At 40.1% G+C, this 19,710-nt stretch overlaps 1 protein-coding gene across 3 annotated transcripts in view; it reads left to right on the top strand.

The window, feature by feature from the left end:
* DSC2 (desmocollin 2) overlaps positions 1-16,726 on the top strand; it is a 38,691-nt gene extending 21,965 nt beyond the window's left edge. For 2 of the 3 annotated variants that reach the window (XM_010828959.1, XM_010828958.1), the window contains exons 10-16: positions 1,338-1,588; positions 1,939-2,072; positions 8,046-8,273; positions 10,837-11,073; positions 11,459-11,586; positions 13,218-13,508; positions 14,178-16,726. In XM_010828959.1, the coding sequence (XP_010827261.1) occupies positions 1,338-1,588; positions 1,939-2,072; positions 8,046-8,273; positions 10,837-11,073; positions 11,459-11,586; positions 13,218-13,508; positions 14,178-14,375 (1,467 nt within the window). In that variant the 3' untranslated portion in view covers positions 14,376-16,726. Of the gene's footprint in view, positions 1-1,337; positions 1,589-1,938; positions 2,073-8,045; positions 8,274-10,836; positions 11,074-11,458; positions 11,587-13,217; positions 13,509-14,043; positions 14,090-14,177 lie in introns of all 3 variants that reach the window. The other variant, XM_010828960.1, reaches the window with a different exon arrangement.
* Positions 16,727-19,710: the final 2,984 nt, after the last annotated feature.

Below are 19,710 nucleotides of genomic sequence, written 5' to 3'. Positions count from 1 at the left end.
AGGGAGGGGAGGCTCAAGAGGGAGGGGATGTATGTATAGTTATGACTGATTCTGAAGTTGTTGTAGTGCAGAAACCAACACAACATTATAAAGCAATTTTCCTCCAATTAAAAAATAAAGGAAAAAAAATTCTGTCTTCTGGGAAATGGTTTCACCCATTTTCAATACAGCTATGAATCAGGCAAAATAAAATTAACACCTTCTATTAAACTTGGTACTACCCATTTTTAAAAGGGTAACTCCAGCACTCTTGCCTGGAAAATCCCATGGTCGGAAGAGCCTGATAGGCTACAGTCCATGGAGTCGCAAAGAGTCGGATATGACTTCACTTCACTTCAATGGTATTAGAAGGTGGAGTGTATGGGAGGGGCCTAGATCATAAGGGTGGAGTCCTTACGAATGTGATTAGCGCCTTATTTAAGAGGGTCCAGCGGAGAAGGCAATGGCACCCCCCTCCAGTACTCTTGCCTGGAAAATCCCATGGACTGAGGAGCCTGGAGGGCTGCAGTCCATGGGGTCACTAAGAGTCGGACACGACTGAGCGACTTCACTTTCACTTTTCACTTTCATGCATTGGAGAAGGAAATGGCAACCCACTCCAGTGTTCTTGCCTAGAAAATCCCATGGATGGAGCAGCCTGGTGGGCTGCATTCCATGGGGTCGCTACGAGTCGGTCGCAACAGAGTGACTTCACTTTCACTTTTCACTTTCACACAATGGAGAAGGAAATGGCAACCCACTCCAGTGTTCTTGCCTGGAGAATCCCAGGGACGGGCGAGCCTGGTGGGCTGCAGTCTATGGGGTCGCACAGAGTCGGACACGACTGAAGCGACTTAGCAGTACCAGTAGCAGTGGTAGAAAAGGTAGAAAAAGAAAGTGTAATGCCCATGATCTTTCTATTTTCTTGTCTCTTAAAAACATCTTATAAAATTTGACCCACCTTTTCTACCTTAAACAAGATATAGATATTTGTTTTCATCGCAGGTGGATAGGATAAACTGTGCCCAAACTGATGGAATAGTAAGTTACTGTTGATTGGGGCATGGAGTCCCAAAAGTAATATTTCAAATAATAATAGTTCATTAAATACGATCTGAAATTGCCATTAGGACCTGTGATATTGTGTTAAATTTGCAATTGAGGGATTTTTTTTTTTTTTTTTTTGCTGGCTCTACCCAAATACTGAATCAGCACATTTGCGGGTATACATTTAGTATTTTCATGACTCTTCCTGAGCCAGCACTTAGTACACATTCCCAAAGCTAAGTAGTTACACACTAGTTCACATGGCCAAATACTGCATCTTGATCTCATTTTCAACATGCTTGCTTTTGTAGCCACTGAATTATGAAGAAAAACAGCAGGTGACCCTGGAAATTGGTGTAGTTAATGAAGCTCCATATACTGGTACTTCCAGATCCACCACGAACATGGCAACAGTCACTGTTAATGTCCAAAATCAGGATGAGGGCCCTGAGTGTGACCCTCGGGTACAAATTGTTCGAATTAAAGAAAACGTACCAGTGGGAACAAAGACCATTGGTTATAAAGCATACGACCCGGAAACAAGAAGTAGCAGTGGCATAAGGTACTTGTGATTCTATTTTAGTGAAGGTCAAATTGACCATGCTTTTTTTCTTAGAAAAGAAAAAAAAAATTTCTGTATACATTGGGCTTCCCTGGTGGCTCAGCTGGTAAAGAATCTGCCTGCAGTGGGGAAGACCTGGATTCAATCCCTGGGTTGGAAGATCCCCTGGGGAAGGGAAAGGCTACCCACTCCAGTATTCTGGCCTGGAGAAATCCACAGTCCATGGGGTCGAAAAGAGTCAGACACGCCTGAGCAACTTTCACTGTTTAAAATGTATAATTTATTTTGATACTAGGATTGTAATTTGACTTATGATCTGTTTTGCTATTTTAACTCGTCATTATTCACAGGTATAAGAAATCAAGTGATCCAGAAGGGTGGGTCGATGTGGATAAAAACTCAGGAGTAATCACAATTTTGAAAAGACTCGATAGAGAAGCCAGAAGTGGTGTATATAATATTTCAATCATTGCCTCAGACAAAGGTAAGGACTTTGTGTTTAAGCTGGCTATGTAGACTCTCAATCATGTGCAGCCTCTGTTTTAAAATTAACAATGTACATTCAAAGTTTTTTCCTCCCCAGATGACAAGTATTGAGGGGTTGGTTATAATTTATTAACTCAAGTTTGCTTTCCAGTAGCACCTTCAGTTTTGTATGTAAGTATCAAATAATTTCAGAGAAGGAAATGGCACCCCACTCCAGTACTCTTGCCTGGAAAATCCCATGGATGGAGGAGCATGGTAGGCTGTAGTCCATGGGGTCGCTAAGAGTCGGACACGACTGAGCGACTTCCCTTTCACTTTTCACTTTCATGCACTGGAGAAGGAAATGGCAACCCACTCCAGTGTTCTTGCCTGGAGAATCCCAGGGACAGGGGAGCCTGGTGGGCTTCCCGTCTATGGGGTCTCACAGAGCCGGACACGACTGAAGCGACTTAGCAGCAGCAGCATTATAAAATAATTTAGTCATAGAAAATATATGACTGTACTTTATTAAAATTAAATAACCATTCATTTTAGTGAAGAAAATTACTTTAGTAAAATCAGTTTCAATTTATTTATTCATATATCTTAAAAAATACTCACTTCAGCAGGAAAGTTCATTATAGAGATAATATACTTAATTTCCTCATAGACAGTCCTAAAAGGGCTTCCCTGGTGGCGCTAGTATTAGAGAACCTGCCTGCCAATGTCGGAGACATAAGAGATTCTGGTTCAGTCCTTGGGTTGGGAAGATCCCTTCGAGGAGGACGTGGCAACCCACTCCAGTTTCTTGCCTGGAGAATCCCATGGACAGAGGGGCCTGGCAGGCTACAGTCCATGGTGTGCAAAGAGTCAAACATAACTGAAGCAACTTAGCACACACAATCCTAAAAACGTTGTATCTTTCTACAGGAAACTAACAATACTTGGGGATTAGTATTCTGATACTATAAAATTAGAATAACAAATACTGTGAATCCACAAAATCATGTAAAATGTAAAGTCATTTCTGTGAGCCCTGCACGGCGAAGGAAATGGCAACCCACTCCAGTATTCTTGCCTAGATAATCCCATGGACAGGGGAGCCTGGTGGACTGCTGTACATGGGGTCGCACAGAGTTGGACAAGACTGAAGCGAGTTAGCATGCATGCATGCATTGGAGAAGGAAATGGCAGCCCACTCCAGTATTCTTGCCTGGAGAATCCCAGGGACAGAGGAGCCTGGTGGGCTGCTGTCTATGGGGGTCGCACAGAGTCGGACACGACTGAAGTGACAGCAGCAGCAGCAGCATGAGCCCTGCAAAATTGGAATGTGAGCACAAAGATCAGGAATGGGATCCTCTTATTACATAAAATATAATTTTTACTGTAACATACACTTGAACTTTGTACCTCTGTAAAATAAATGTTAATTACAGTAAACATAAATTATTATACCATAGCTTGCAAAATAAGATTTTAGAAGTGATTTTGGAAGACGTTTTAGGCATTTCAGCTTTTTCTAAATTAATGAGAAGTGGCTCATATACATTGATTGATTTGGTAAAGTTGAAACCATTGTTAATTTGACTTCATCCAATTAAATACTATCTTTAAAGACCTCAGCTTCCTTTGTCCCTTTGTCAAGATATGCTTTTAGGTCAAAGTCAGGTGAAAAGAAGAGAAGTAATATGAATATGAAGTCCATTATTTTTACATTTTATATTGCAGTTGACAAATGATTTGTTCATTGATGGGATAAAAATTAGTCTGGAATGAGAGATTTTGGATATGATTTTATTCCACATTTTCCTCTGTTGCAGAGGAGATAAAAATAAGCGAGAGAGCAAATGTTTCATGGTGTTTAGAGAGGCTCTGTATCATCATTGTGGTAGAAAATAAATGTGTAATGGGGTCTTTTCCATTCATTTCTTTTGAAGCTGGTCAGGGTAACTCCACGTATTTTTTTTTTTAAATATGAACTGAGATTGTACTAAAGTATGTTTATTGTTTATTTGTTTTTGCTCTTTACCTTTTAAAAAAATCTATATCAACTCATTCCCTTTGGACCTTCCCCACCCCACCTGCTTCCATATGAGAAATCTGTCTTCTGTGAGCACTGATCTCTGTTGCTGCTGCTGCTAAGTCACTTCAGTCGTGTCCGACTCTGTGTGACCCCATAGATGACAGCCCACCAGGCTCCTCCATCCATGGGATTCTCCAGGCAAGAGTACTGGAGTGGGGTGCCATTGCCTTATCCGACTGATCTTTGGGCTTATGCTAAATTCCTCTCTCCGGCTTCCCTACAGCTCTTGCTTCTTCCTCTTTTAAAAATTCTCCCTCAAGTCTTCAATGTCTCAACTTTTCCACACATTCCTCTCATATCGCTGTAGTTTTTAGTTGTACTGCCTTCCCCTCTTCTAAACATAGGTCTTTTTTAAGCTTTGAGTTCAGTTTCCTTTCTTGATCTAACCTCAGTTGGCAGTTTCACCCAGGTGTCTCCTCTGTGTAGTTGAGTTTTACATTTCTTCTGTTCTAAGATTCACAGTGTTGGGAGGAGGAGTGTGCTTTCAGATTTGTAAAAGCATTTAGCAGGAGAGTGTCATGCACATAAATTGTGGACCACCTTCCAGGACTTTTTTGAAATTGGTATTTACCCATATAGAATTGGAACCAGGACTTCTCAAGTGGCGCTAGTGGTAAAGAACCTGCCTGCCAATGCAAGAGACATAAGAGATGCGGGTTTGATCCCTGGGTCGGGAAGATCCCCTGGAGAAGGGCATGGCAATCCACTCCAGAATTCTTGCCTGGAGAATCGCATGAACGGAGGAGCTACAGTCCATAGCGTTTCAAAGAGTTGGACACAACTGAAGGGACTTGGCATGCACACAAGCTTATAGAATTATATTAATATTAGAAGGTGAGCATTACATGCATATACTCCAGTAAAGAAAATAATATTATTTATTACTAACACATGAAGAACAGAGCTGTGAGGCACTGAGTTAGATGTCTAAAACCTTTGGTTGACATATTCTATACCAATACTGATCACAATGTGCAAAAAAAAGGTTTATTGAACAACTCTACACATTTCATGAAAGGGGAATTCAAGCATTTATTACAGTGGTAGAACAGCAAACACTGCAGAGGTCAGTTTTTAAAGCCATTACAATTAATCAGATTCAGTCAGTAAGATGTGCTTTCACCTCTGTGTGTGGACCCAAATCGTGTTCTGCAATCCGTATTTTCAGAGAGATCAGGAAAACACCACGCAGCATGAGAACCAGGAAAATCTGAGGGAAGAGAGTATTCTGTCCTAATAGGAAAGTTTGTCAGGCAGATAAAATACATGTTTGCATATATTCCTGCTACCTTTCTGTCTTTTTTTTTAGAGTTGTCCAAAGTGAGGGGTAGTTGCCTTGTTTCTTGTATCTCATTTCTTTTCGAGTTCTCTTTTCTTCTTGCTGGACTGTATCCTTTACTAGTTCTTTCAGTGGTGCCATGTGGGTGATAAACCCTGTCAGTGTTATTGTTCTGAAAAATATTTCAATATCATCCTCATCTTTGATTTTGTCATTTGACTTGCTTTAAAATTTTGAGTTAACTCTTTCTTTCCCTCAGTACCCTGCAAGTGATACTCCATCGTCCTTTGGCATTTCTTGTTGCCAATGCTTATTTTAGTGTCTATTGTCTTTTTGTAGGTCATACATTCAGATAACTTTTGTAGTCCCTAGGTTATGTTCAATATATAGTTTTTATTCAGTGTTTATGCTGAGAATTTAGTTTTATTCACCCAGCAGTGCAGTCAGATCAGAACATTAAAAAAAAAAAAAAGTCCATGTTTTTCTTTAATTCTGGGATATTCTCAACCAGTACTTCTTTAAATATTGCTTCCCTACCATTTTATTTATCCTTTTCTTCTAGAGTCCCTATTAGATGATTATTAGGTTATTTCTACTGGAATTTCAGCTGTCAATTGCATTCTTATTTAAACAGTCAACTTTATGTTTTTGAAGATAGTAAACATGCATGATTTGAAGCTATCTTGCATAGAGTGAGTTAATCTTCTGATTAGTGATTTTGTTGGCTTTCCTTTAAACATTAACCTTGCTCATTCTGGAATTTTAATTTGCAGGATATTAAATAGGAGGTATTGACTTGCCTTCAACTTCAGACTTTTCCTCTATTCCACTATCAGTTCAGTTCAGTTCAGTCACTCAGTCGTGTTGGACTCTTTGCGACCCCATGAATTGCAGCACACCAGGCGTCCCTGTCCATCACCATCTCCCGGAGTTCACCCAAACTCATGTCCATCGAGTCGGTGATGCCATCCAGCCATCTCATCCTCTGTTGTCCCCTTCTCCTCCTGCCCCCAATCCCTCCCAGCATCAGGGTATTTTCCAATGAGTCAACTCGCATGAGGTGGCCAAAGTATTGGAGTTTCAGCATCAGTCCTTCCAATGAGCACCCAGGACTGATCTCCTTTAGGATGGACTGGTTGGATCTCCTTGTAGTCCAAGGGACTCTCAAAAGTCTTCTCAACACCACAGTTCAAAAGCATCAATTCTTTGGTGCTCAGTTTTCTTCACAGTCCAACTCTCACATCCATACATGACCACTGGAAAAACCATAGCCTTGACTAGATGGACCTTTGTTGGCAAAGTAACGTCTCTGCTTTTGAATATGCTATCTAGGTTGGTTATAAGTTTCCTTCCAAGGAGTAAGCGTCTTTTAATTTCATGGCTGTAATCACCATCTGCAGTGATTTTGGAGCCCAAAAAAACAAAGTCTGACACTGTTTACCCATCTATTTCCCATGAAGTGATGGGACCAGATGCCATGATCTTCGTTTTCTGAATGTTGAGCTTTAAGCCAACTTTTTCACTCTCCTCTTTCACTTTCATCAAGAGGCTTTTTAGTTCCTCTCCACCTTCTGCCATAAGGGTACCCCAGAGCAATTTTGTAGTTGCTTCCATCATGTCCTTTTCTGTGGCCCCCAGTTCAGCACCAGTTTCTTAACTTGACGGGCTATGGCTCCTGGCCCAGGATGACCCTGGAAATACAACGGGTCCTGTTGTTGGGTTGAGGTAGTGGCTGCAGGGCTCTGCCTGGTCTCCTCGCTCTCCTTAGGAGGGCAGCTTCGTATGAGACACAGCCCCAGGTTGCAGATGGCACAAGTTTGTTTCATCCTCTTTTCCACTCCTCATAACCGTGCCCTCCTTATTAATAAGCAGAAAGAAAAAATAGTTTAGAGACACAAGTCCTGGATTTATGTTCACTTTTAGGCTTCACAACTGTGTTACTCATTTGTAGCCGGGACCCATGCCCACTTCAGCTTCGAATCTCCCAGGTTTTCCACTACAGTGCTCTGTACAAAGTAGTTACTCAGTAAGTTTATTGACTGTATTGATAGATGGGTTCCTTAGGCTACCTCAGAGTGATTATTCAGGTTTGCAAGTGATTTCCCACTTCTGGGGTCTTTTGTGTTTTAAACATTCCTGTGTACTAATTTTGTTCTAATCTTCCACATGCATATCTTATGCCTTTTACCTGTTTTACTTTTCCTGCCCCCAAACCTTAAGTGCTTTCCACATGCCTTCCCTTTCATTGTGTCCAGAACATAGGTCTGTGCATGTGATTTCTCACCTTGTTAAATCTCCTTGTGTTTTGACTATACCAGAAATGCCCTTTTTGGCCCTCTCTTCCTTCCTCTTTTGAAAAATCTGTCAAACCTCACCTCTACAAAAATTCCATGTCTATTGCAGCTTTTTAGTGAATGGGCGACAAATCTAAAAAGCAGTTATTTTCTGTACAACACCTTTGAAATGGATTATGTCTTTCTTTTAACGTAACTTAGCGATGTAACCTAGGACTGTGCCTGTTCCTGTCATTTCTATGGTACAAGTGCCTAATAATGTGTAATTTTCAATGTGTAATTGCCTAATAGAAACTCAAAAATCAAGAAATTGTATTTTCATATTCAATTTTCTAGATGGGAGAACATGTAATGGAGTCCTGGGGATTGTTCTTGAGGATGTGAATGATAACGGCCCAGTCATACGTCAGCGGAAGGTGGTCATCTGTAAAACCGTCATGTCATCGGCCGAGATTGTTGCTGTAGATCCTGATGAACCCATACACGGCCCACCCTTTGACTTCAGTTTGGAAGGTGTTTCTGATTCAGAGGTACTTAGAATGTGGAGACTGACAAAGGTTAACGGTATGTATTTCTAAATGTAACTCTGTCGTTTTCAGCATCAAAATGTCTAAAATATAGAAGAATAATTTGCTGTATGGTAACCACCAACGAATGAACGTGAGTTTCTCAGCGTTGGTGTGGTGGGAAGAGCCTGTTTCTGGTCAGTCCTGTGCCAGGATTCCCTACGGTTTGCGTGAATTCTCATTCCCATGCTACACTGCTATCCCTCCCGCCCCGAGCCCACCAGACTAGATCTGATAGAACCACTGCCAGGCTTGTGTGCCTCCCAGCCACACAGATGTTTCAGATGACGGTGGTTTCCTTGGTCAGAAGGGAATCCCCATCCTTTGCAGGTGTGTTCCAGGGAAGCGGACGCTGAGGCAGTCTTTCTAGGCTGAATGTTTATCAAGGTGTTTCCTTGGCATCAGTATATGTGAGTGGAAAGAAAGCAGAGTGGAGCAAACAGAGAACTCAAGCTGCAGCTCAGGCCAAAGGACAGCCTTGACTAATGCATGAGTCATCTCCATTCCTCAATGGCCATTCTGTTCTGTGCTCTTTCGTGACTCTGTCTGTGATTTGGGGTGCCCAAGGGGGCATGACCTTTGGCAGGAAGGCCCAGTCCCTGGTGGTGCTGATAGCCTCCCAAGTAGCTGGGACAATACATCCCTGATTGGGGGGGATCTGGGAGCACATCACGGTGTCCACTGTATTAAATCTTCTCTGTGCTGCGTTGACTTCTGACCATTTCTTATCTAATGTTTTTTTATGTGGGATTCTTCCCCCACTTGGTCCCAGTGTGTATGTCCGACTTTACCTTTGTTAAAGGTAAAGTTTAACAAAGGATTACCTTTGTTAAAATCCACGGTGACAAGAATGGCAAAAGCAAAAGGAACTTCTCTCCGTGCCACCGTTGCCTCACTCCTTACATCAGCTCGTAACTTTCCAGCACGTTCTGTGTCTCCTGACTGCACAACCTGTGCACCATGTCCTGTCACTGCAGCTTTCATGACCCTAACCCTAACCTTCATCTACTGTAAACTGAATGGGGGTTGCCTTTAAAATGCCCTTGAATGGTTTTCATCCCCATGCTTTCAGTGAATATTTCTTGATTTCCTATTATAAATTGCTCTGTGAACTGACAGACAAAATTTTCAGTGTTTTTAAATAGCATTCCAGTGAGTCCCAGGTGGAGCTAGTGGTAAAGAGTGTGCCTGCCAATGCAGGAGACATAAGAACCATGGGTTTGATCCCTGGGGAAGATCCCCTGAAAAAGGGTATGGCAACCCACTCCAGTAGTCTTGCCTGGAGAATCCCATGGACAGAGGAGCTTGGAGGGCTATAGTCCATGGAGTCGCAAAAAGTTGGACACAACTGAAGCGACTTAGCATACCAATGAATGTGTATTTGAGAAGCAACCTTATATTTAGATGACCTCTCTACTTTGGTGTCATAATATCACATCTTTTTTATATAATGTTAAAAGAGGCAGTAATTAAAACAAAATTCCTACTTAGTACAGTGAAATGTTAACAGGATTATGTTGGTCAAAACTGTATTAGTTTAAAGTTTTGCTGGGCTGTGAAATAGTCCAAAGCCTGAAAAATGCTAAGTGAAGACTGTATCCTAAGGAGCCTTTAGGTCTCATTATGCTATTTACTCTTCTTGGGCATTCATTTATTCATATGTAAAATGGGATTATAGGGGGAAGTAAACAAGATAGGCAATCCAATAGACTGTGGTATGTTTTGGATCATAAATTTTGGTTTTATTAGTCATATTATTATTTCTTACACATTCATGGACACCGGGTTAATCATGCTTTCCTTTAAAATTGACTCAATTCAATGATTTATTTTTTTACCCAAGTATTGAAGGTTTACATTTAGAGCATCAAATATGAAATAATAAAAATGTCACACTGGGCCAGCTAACTTGGGAGGATTATTCTTGGGCATGGGCATGTGTAATCTATATGTAAAGTAGTATATTTTTGGCTCTGTCCCCAAGACTGTTGGATTTTGATCTGGATAAAATATCCACTCTTGACTTAAAAAAAAACATCAAAAGCAAAAAATATAAGGTTGGTCCCAGTGTCTTATAGGATCATGAGAAGAAGTTCCAGCATATGACTGATGCCTTGATAGTAAGTTCATGGTTTGGCATAATATATGAAAATAAAGTAAGGAGAAACATCCGGAATTCAGACTATGAAATTCTCTGATGAATAGTGCATAAAAGAAGATACAATAAAATTAAAATTTTGGTCATATTAAAATTTTTTAAGATATGATAAAAGTCAATCTCTTAACAAATCTATTATTTGTGATAAGAAGGACTTGTGTATGGACAGATAAAATATATTATTACAAAAGCCAAAAGACGTTTATACAACGAGGCAGTATAAACAAACTTGTATATGATCAGAAAGACTTTGTCCATGCACACTTACAATCGTGTAGCAATTGTGCCATTCCCATCAGGAATATCCATGGTATGGAAATAATGCTGAATATCCTGTCACTAGTTATTTATGCTCAGGAGAAATCAATGGCAATCTATAAGTCATGGTTTTATTTCCTTTCAGATACAGCAGCACGTCTCTCCTATCTGAATGACCTCCGGTTTGGAAAATATACAGTCCCTGTCAGAGTTACAGATAGACTTGGCCAGTCACTCGTCACTCAGTTAGAAGTGATATTATGTGACTGTGTTACCCCAAATGACTGCAGCCTTCGGCCAGTTTCGAGGACTGGCAACAGAGAAGTGATACTTGGAAAGTGGGCCATCCTTGCAATATTGTTGGGCATAGCATTGCTGTTTTGTAAGTCCTTTCATGAATTTAAAAGATAACCTTTAAAATAACTTTCAGGACACATTCTCAGAATCAACACTGTTATCTATGGCTGCTCATTTGTATATAGCTACGTTTCTATTTAACACACACATATTTAATTCTTATATTGAAAATGCATGTAGGTATCATATTAGTGCTGTTGTAATTGGTGCAGACATAAAATTTAACACAAGTACAGCACTGAGCGTGTCCTTGTTTGTGGCATATCCATTTAAGGCAGGCTTTTCTAATGGATGCTGCTTTGACTCAAGCAATAATATTTATGTTTTCTGGAAAGTTGTTTTTCTATTTGTCATCATAAATTCATAATAATCTTTTATGATAAACCAAAGTCATCTCTCTTATTCTGCAGGTATCTTATTCACCTTGGTCTGTGGGGCTACTACTGGGGCAGACAAAAAGCCAAAAGTATTTCCGGATGATTTAGCTCAGCAGAACCTCATTGTGTCAAACACTGAAGCTCCTGGCGATGACAAAGTGGTAAATTGTCTTTTCAAAATAGGTACAGATGATAGGGAATTCCCTGGCGGTCAGTGGTTAAGACTCTGCGCTTCCACTGTAGGGGGCGCTGGTTCAGTCCTTGGTCAGGGAGTTAAGATCCCTCCTGCCACGTGGCTCAGCCAAAATATTAGAATACATTCAAACAATAAATTTGCCTAAACAACTGTAGTGATCTTTTCTGGGAAAAGTTTTTTTGAAATCAGATAGCTTACAATATATAACATGTCATCAGTTGCAGGGGACAAATCAAATGACATTGATCCCGTGGTGATATGTGGCATTTCAATTTGGCCATGTAATGTTACTTAATAGTAAAATCCTTTGGCATATTGTTATTTTTTCCCCCCCTATTTCAAGTGTGTCACTGCTTCAACTTTAAATCCTGTCTTTTTTATATATTGAAGCTGCCGGTTGTGCTGTAAAAGGGTTTCATTTAGTTATTCACGGATCATCAGCATAATAATTTTAATTTTTTTTCTGGCAGCAGCCATAAAATGACTACAGGCTTTGATCATCGTGGGAAGAACTTTAATGGAGGCTCTCAGCCTCTACTATGGGTTAGAGAGGAGCCTGTGGTCAAATATATGAAGCAATCATGCTAACAGGTGATTGCACTGCTTCAGCTTTGAGTTCCAGCCTAGTATGTGGATGAAGGAAAAAAGTGAAGTGAAAGTCACTCAGTTGTGTCCAACTCTTTGCAGCCCCATGGACTGTACAGTCCATGGAATTCTCCAGGCCAGAATACTGGAGTGGGTACCTATCCCTTCTCCAGTGGATCTTCCTGACCCAGGAATCAAACTGGTGTCTCCTGTATTGCAGGCAGATTCGTTACCAACTGAGCTATGAGGGAAGCCCCAGTATGTGGAGGAACAAATAAATTCCCTACCAAAATGTAATTGATGATTAGAGCAGGAAGGATCTAGAAAACAAAAGGATGTTGGCATCTAGGAAGGTATTAGAAAAAATGAAACTTAGAGTTTCCTAGAGAAACATAACATGGAAAGTTAGTGTCCAGAGCTTTGGTGTTCTTACTTTCTCTGCTGATTTGTCTTTATTTAATTAGATGACAAGGATTTAGTTAATTAGATGACAAGGATTTAGTATTGCCGCTTTTTATGGCAACTTGTTATTTCTGTTAATTTTGTTTCAGTTGAAGGGAACTCAATTAGGCACTGAATAAAAATACCGATTATTATTTCTGTTTCTGTTCTAGTCAGGTGAAGGGAATGAATTTAAGCAGCGTTAGTCTGTGTGAGACAATAGTGTGGAATCCTGAGCCTGAGATGTGAGATGCTGGAAGGATTTCACAGATGAAGTTGTACAGTATTCTAAGAAGTTATTAAAAAAGGAGTACACATCAGGTTTTCTGACTTGTCTCAAGGCTCAGACCACTTGACATCTTGCAGTTGGCTTCCTGTATTGGAAGCTACCTAGTGAAGTAGTAGAATTAAGGTAGTTAGGTACCCAAGGTTGCCAAGACAGATTGAGTTCCAGCCCTTGGAATGCTTACCTCCTAGCACGAAAATTCATGGCATTATCTGCTTGATTTGTTCTTTTTCTCATTTTTTGTTTTTCTCTGTATTTCCCCAATGCCACCTGTTTTGTTCCAGTATTCCACAAATGATTTCACAACCCATGCTGTGGGTGGCTCCGCTCATGGAATTGGTGGCACCCTGGGATCCAGAGTGAAGAATGGAGGGCAGGAGACCATCGAGATGGTCAAAGGAGGGCACCAGACCATGGAGTCCTGCCAGGAAACCGGGCATCATCACACCCTGGAACGGTGTAAGGAAGGTGGACAGCACACTCTGGATTCCTGTAGGGGAGGACCAGTAGCAACCGACAACTGCAAATACACGTACTCCGAGTGGTATACTTACACTCAGCCCCGTCTTGGTGAAGTGAGTTTCCCATAAATCTGTTTTGCTTTCTTTTCAGCTTTCTAAATGATTATGAAATGATTATGATCTTGATTTTTCACCCAATTAATCTACTCATTAGAAATTTGATTTTCCTTAATTTTGATTGAATTGCAATCAGAGGTTAAATGGGTATTGACTTTTCTTCCTATTTTGTTTGGTTGTTCATTCTTTCTGAAAGAATAAGATGATACTTAAATTCTTTTTCTCATGGCTTTGTGTTACCATTTCCCATCAGACAAATCAGGTCTTAGAGACCAACAGTGGAATCTGAGGCAACTCCAACCTGCAGTCACTCTGCCTATCTGGGAAAGCTTTGAGCCACATGCATTCGGGTTCACTTGTACGAATGCATTTCACATTAGCCATAATCTGGAAAGGGAAAACAATGATAACTTAAAACAAATGCTTGCATACTTGCTGCCACATGTGTGACTTTTAGAAACCTGCTATGTAGTGAATTAACTGATGGTGTGATTTATGATACAGACCAATCATGTGCATTTTTTATACGTAGGAATCCATTAGAGGACACACTCTGGTTAAAAATTAAACAATGAAAGGTAAATCAAAGCAATTATTTTTATGCTAGTAAGTCTTGGTGTTTAAAATAATAATAATAAAATATGTTGTGTTTTATCCTCTTGGCAGAAGGTCCAGCAGTGTGATCAGGATAACACCCATATGCAAGCTCAAGACTATGTCCTGACCTATAACTACGAAGGAAGAGGATCGGCAGCTGGATCTGTGGGCTGTTGCAGCGAACGACAAGAAGAAGATGGGCTTGAATTTTTGGATCATCTGGGACCCAAATTTAGGACACTTGCGGAAACATGCATGAAGAGATGAGTGCCTTCTAGATGGTCTACAAAAGCCAATGGGTTTATCGTCTTTTTTTGTTTTTATAAGCTAAGATTTTTTTTAAACATAGAAGATGCTATATTGGGGGCTTTTCCCCTTTATTTTGTTGGGATCTCTTTAGCCAAATGTGCATTCACCAAGGGATGCTGTAAATAGCTACACAAATTTCCTGGCTTTTTCATATTGTTTAATTACTTACTGCCACCTAAGGACACCTGCAGATAAACAAGAAAGTCTGCGTTATTGTTTACATTTGGGTATAATGACAGCAACCAATGTATAGTGCAATACAGTGTAAGGAATTCATGTGTATATCATAGACTACTTGAAGTAGAACCAAATGGAAAATTGTAGAGACCTTGCTCTAATGTAATCTTCAGTTACCTGATTCATTAATCATTTGTATGGTACTTAAAGACTGCTGTTCTCCTAAACATTCTGAAGTGTTTATACTGCATTCTTGATGTTGTCTTAGTCTTGTAACATGACCTGTCTTCATAAAGCAAGTGTTGACTGTTATTCTAATTCCATTTTGGTGGAGTTTAGTTTCTACCTTGTATTCTTTGTGAAATCTGGCACTGAATTACACTTGCTCTTTTATTCACCTTCTCCAAACATTTACATTTTAAAAAATGCTTCAAGAGTGTATTTTTATTTCTGTGAGGCTTTGGTCTTTGGTCTCCTCGGCCCCGCTCTCCAGCGCCCCCTCGGCCTCTGTCTCTCGCCTTCCCTCTGCTCCCTTCGTTCCCTTCTCCCTCTCTCTCTCTGTCTCTATCTTCTTTGTGTTCTTAAAACTTTTTATTTGGGCCAGAGAATCTAAATATAGTTAAGAACCATCTCTCTTTCCTCTCGTATGAAGTTCTTTGTTTCTCTTTTATATAAGCACCTATATATTCTTGGCTTTTCTTAAAATCAATGTAATGTTGATTTTATTGTTTGAACTGTTTTAGTGCTTGCTTCATTATCTTCTCTACAAAGACCCTTTAATTTTGTCACTAAATTGTAGAAATGTATCATGCTTTTATTAGATGCAGCATTTTATGTTAACAAAAGGAATACTGTAATTAAAATTGGGATGTGGGCATTTAGTATATAATAGTATATTTGTTTGGTTCTCAGTTGCTCAGTGGTGTCTGACTCTTTGTGACTGCATGGACTGTAGATGCCAGGTTCCTCTGTCCCTGGGATTTCCCAGGCAAGATTACTGGAGTGGGTAGCCATTCCCTTCTCCAGGGATCTTCCCCACCCAGGGATCAAACCTATGTATCCTGCGTCTCTTGCATTGGCAGGCAGATTCTTTACCACTGTACCACCTGGGAAGCCCAGTAGTATATTTATAGTTCCTTATTGCAAAGATCCAGTTTATAAATGCAAAATAGTGATGGTTTTTGAAATAAGCTTTGAAATGCAGGGATCTTGAAAGCTGTCTAGGAATAATATAGCTTTTTAGATGAGATGGCTAGTTACATCTATGTGTTTGTAAAGTTTTTTTTTTTTTTAATATTATAAGAGTAAAGTTTTTAATGAATGTAGAAGTGGTTCAAACTGTTTAAATTTTGAACTAATAAGACAAAGTTAAACTTAATAGCTAACCAAATTCCAGGCTAGGTTTCACAGCTGATTTCAATCAATGAATTTTCTATCTATACTAACCACTGGACATTTAAAAATATTTCTAATATTTAGAATAGTTAATAATATGCCTGCTTTTGGATTCACAAGATTGGCTTATACCAATTATTTTTAAGAATTAACATTGGGTATTTTATTGAATAATCTGTTTATCTTTTCAATAGTTTCATTGCTGCTCAGTCAAAAATACAGTTTCTCAATATTATTTATAAAATTCTTGTACATGACTAGTTATGATAAAGTAAATCAGGTAGTTTTAAAAATCAGTGTGTTTGTTAATCATATGTCTGATATGAGCTTATGGGATGGTGTTTTTCTTAAAGAAGTGGTGCTCTTTTAGAATCCTGTTCTACACATTTTAGAATTTTAGAGGTTGATTTGGAGAGGTTTTCGGTTGTTACCATCACATTTATCTAATTTTACTGTTCTAAAGACTGTGATGCTATGGAATGTTGGTGAAGTTGCATTATTTCTCCATGTCTGGTTTTCTTCATCTAAAATGGGGGATAATAAATAGAACTCCTTTTCTAGGGTTCTCCTGGGGTGGCTGTAAGACATTTGAATAAAAAATGGTTTTTAAGCATGAAAGTCACTCAGAGTGGTCCACCCAAAAGGCACTCCTAATAGAACTAAACAATTTTAAATAAGTTGCATTAATAACCCATTTCATGTTAACAAAAATCAATTAAGAGAATAAGATAATGGAAGGATTGTCTTTGTTGTTGTTATTTTGTTTTTCACTTTTGAATATCTGTCAGCTGAGCATATGTTTCTCTGTAATGATCATCCAGTGACTGAGTCTTCTATTTCCAGTGTTTCAGAACACACACTGCAAAGCCTGCTGAAGTATCTGCAAAGGATTGCTTTGTTGCAAATATATGAAACTTTGTTCAAATTGGATGGAAAGAAGAACATTCACTTCTTAAAATGGGCACTAATTCTGGACCCCTGGGAAAATCACATGTGCTTAAGACTCCTCCTTCAAGCTTATTCTTAGCTGTTCTTCTAGCTTCTTCTGCTAAGGAATGGTTTTCCTCAGAGGCAAGCAATTGCTTGCCTGGGAGTTTAAGACTCTGGTATTCGCTGTGGTAACCTAAATGCAAATACTCCAGAAAGACTGTCTTGATGCAAATGCCCAGCCCCTCCCTTATTGGCTGTGGGATTGGAGAAGTCACTCAGACTTTGAGTCTGGTTTCCTCATTTGTATGACCTGTACTGAGGCTGTTGGAAGAGTCTACATGGGTGGTAAGTTGCTTCAGTTGAGTCTGACTCTTTGCAACCCCATGGACTGTAGCCTGCCAGGCTCCTCTGTCTGTGGGATTCTCCAGGCAAGAACACTGAAGTGGGTTGCCAGGCCCTCCCCTCCTCCAGGGACTGAAAGAGTCTGCTTCATAGTTGTCAGAATTAAAAGAAATTCATGAAAAGACCTGGCACCAAGTTAGCCCTCAATATATGTGTTGGGCTTCCCTGGTGGCTCAGATGGTAAAGAATCCACCTGCAATGCTGGAGACCTGGGTTTTGATCCCTGGGTTGGGAAGATCCCCTGGAGGAGGGCTTGGCAACCCACTTCAGTATTCTTGCTTGGAGAATCCCCATAGACATAGGAGCCTGGTGGGCTACATTCCATGAGGTCGCAAAGAGTTGGACACGACTGAGCAACTAAGCTGGAGAAGGAAATGGCAACCCACTCCAGTGTTCTTGCCTGGAGAATCCCAGGGACGGGGGAGCCTGTTGGGCTGCCGTCTATGGGGTCACACAGAGTCGGACACGACTGAAGCGACTTAGCAGCAGAGCGACTAAGCACACATGTATGTTACCTGCTGCTGTTATCATAGGAGAGGAAGATGCCATAGTTGGGAATAATCATAGATTCAGGCTCCACTTTCTCTTTAGCTGACATCTTGCCACGATGTTCCCATATATTTTTCCCAGAAGCTTGATCAGTGTTTTACCTGTGATAGTCTTTGAGAACATCACGGCTAGTAATAGTGTCCAGGTCGCTCATTCTTGGTAGTCAAGAAGCTAAATCATTCATAGCCCACAAATCAGTGTGATCAATTTTCAGAATTAAACGAAAAGCAGATAAAATTCCTCATAAGTCATACACTGGTGTGGGAAGCAAAAAAGGAAGCAAAATCTTAGAGATTTCCTTATAAGATACTGCTTCAACAGGGGGAACCTACAGGGAATTGCCATCAGCTCAGTGCAGTCTGCATTTGGGGGTCTCCATGTAATCACTTTTTGCTTTTAGGGATCCCCATTTTGATACTGGCTTTATCTTGGTTCCCTTTTTTTTTTAGTGGAAAATCTGACTTTGACAACAAGCTTTCCTTTAATCTCCATCTCCAGCCTTTTGCTGGGCTCCTGATTGAAATCTCAAGCCCAGATTTTGCCGTGGTCGTCCCCTTAGGCAGTAATGTCCTGAGGACAAAATGCTTCCTTCTATGGACCTAGAACCATCATTTTTTCTACCTCCATGCATAACAAAGCTCTAAGATTGTATGAGATCTGTGTAGGTCTGCATCTCTCATTCCCGTTCTTCTGTGAGACTCACGTTACTCTGGTGACTTTTAACTCATTATGAGTAAAGATAAACTGTGTTACCATATCCAGTCAGGCCTTCCTGAGTTTCCTGTGTAGTATCCTTGTAATTACATGAAACTCGAGAATTTTCAGTTTCTCTTTTTTGCCTGCATGGCACATCCTTTTATTGCTCCAAACTGCCAAACTTTCTGAGAATTTTAATCACAATTTTGTTTGTTCATTTTTTTGCATACAGTCATCTAATGTCTTCCCGGTACCGCCATGGAAGGCCTTCCTAATACAGACTGTACTCATATGTCAGAAGGAGCAAGCTGAATCAGCTATGCTCGGGGTCCACATTGGCGCAGGACAAGGCATGGTGGAGTTGTCTCTTGTGCTCCTGCAGAAAATCTGTGCAAAGCTAAGAGGTTAGAGCTTTCGAATTTCTGCTGGTTGCCTGCCTACTCTTAGTTATGTTAGAATGTAGGAATGAGGATGGAGCAAAATGCTGATCCTGTCACAGTTGACAAAGAGTAGCAAATTTCGGCAAATTGCTGAAATATTTGCTGGCGCTATCTTTTAGAATGTGGGTTCATAGATCATTTGCTTCGAAATCACCCATGGTGTTTGTTAAAATAAAGATCTTGTATTGAATTAGAATCACAGGGTTGACAGGCTATTGAGAAGTATGGAAGGCTGCAGCTTTTTCATAAATTTCCTAGGTCACTTTTACAGCCTTTAAAGTCTGAGAACCACAGAGAGGGATTGGTAACTGGGTTTAGGTAATTATTTGGAAGCTTATGAAACAAGTATTTTAAGTTTGCTTCTTCATATCAGCTGCTTTGTGCAAAATGCTGGAACTATATCAAAGTTGACACATGTGAGTTTGTAAAATCCCATAATTTCAGTTAATTAGCCATTTCTGAATGAATTTTTGCTCTGTGATTCTTGCCAACCACATGGAGGGGAACTGGAGGCAAAGTCTTAAGGTAGGATCGTGGGATGAAGGTACTAAGTAAACACTCAATAACAATGAACTAATTTTGCTACATATACGCTGCTAGCCAATAAAATACATGCAAATTATGTTGTATATAATTCCCAGAACAAGTCAGAGTTGTCAAATCTACCAGAGGCAAATGGGACAAGGAGGTCAGCACCAGGAGCA

This window comes from Bison bison, unplaced genomic scaffold (assembly GCF_000754665.1).
Source record: "Bison bison bison isolate TAMUID 2011002044 unplaced genomic scaffold, Bison_UMD1.0 scf7180017864498, whole genome shotgun sequence".
Taxonomy (NCBI): Eukaryota; Metazoa; Chordata; class Mammalia; order Artiodactyla; family Bovidae; genus Bison; species Bison bison.
The sequence above is the reverse complement of the archived record's forward strand: the minus strand, read 5'-3'. Positions and strand labels throughout refer to the sequence as shown.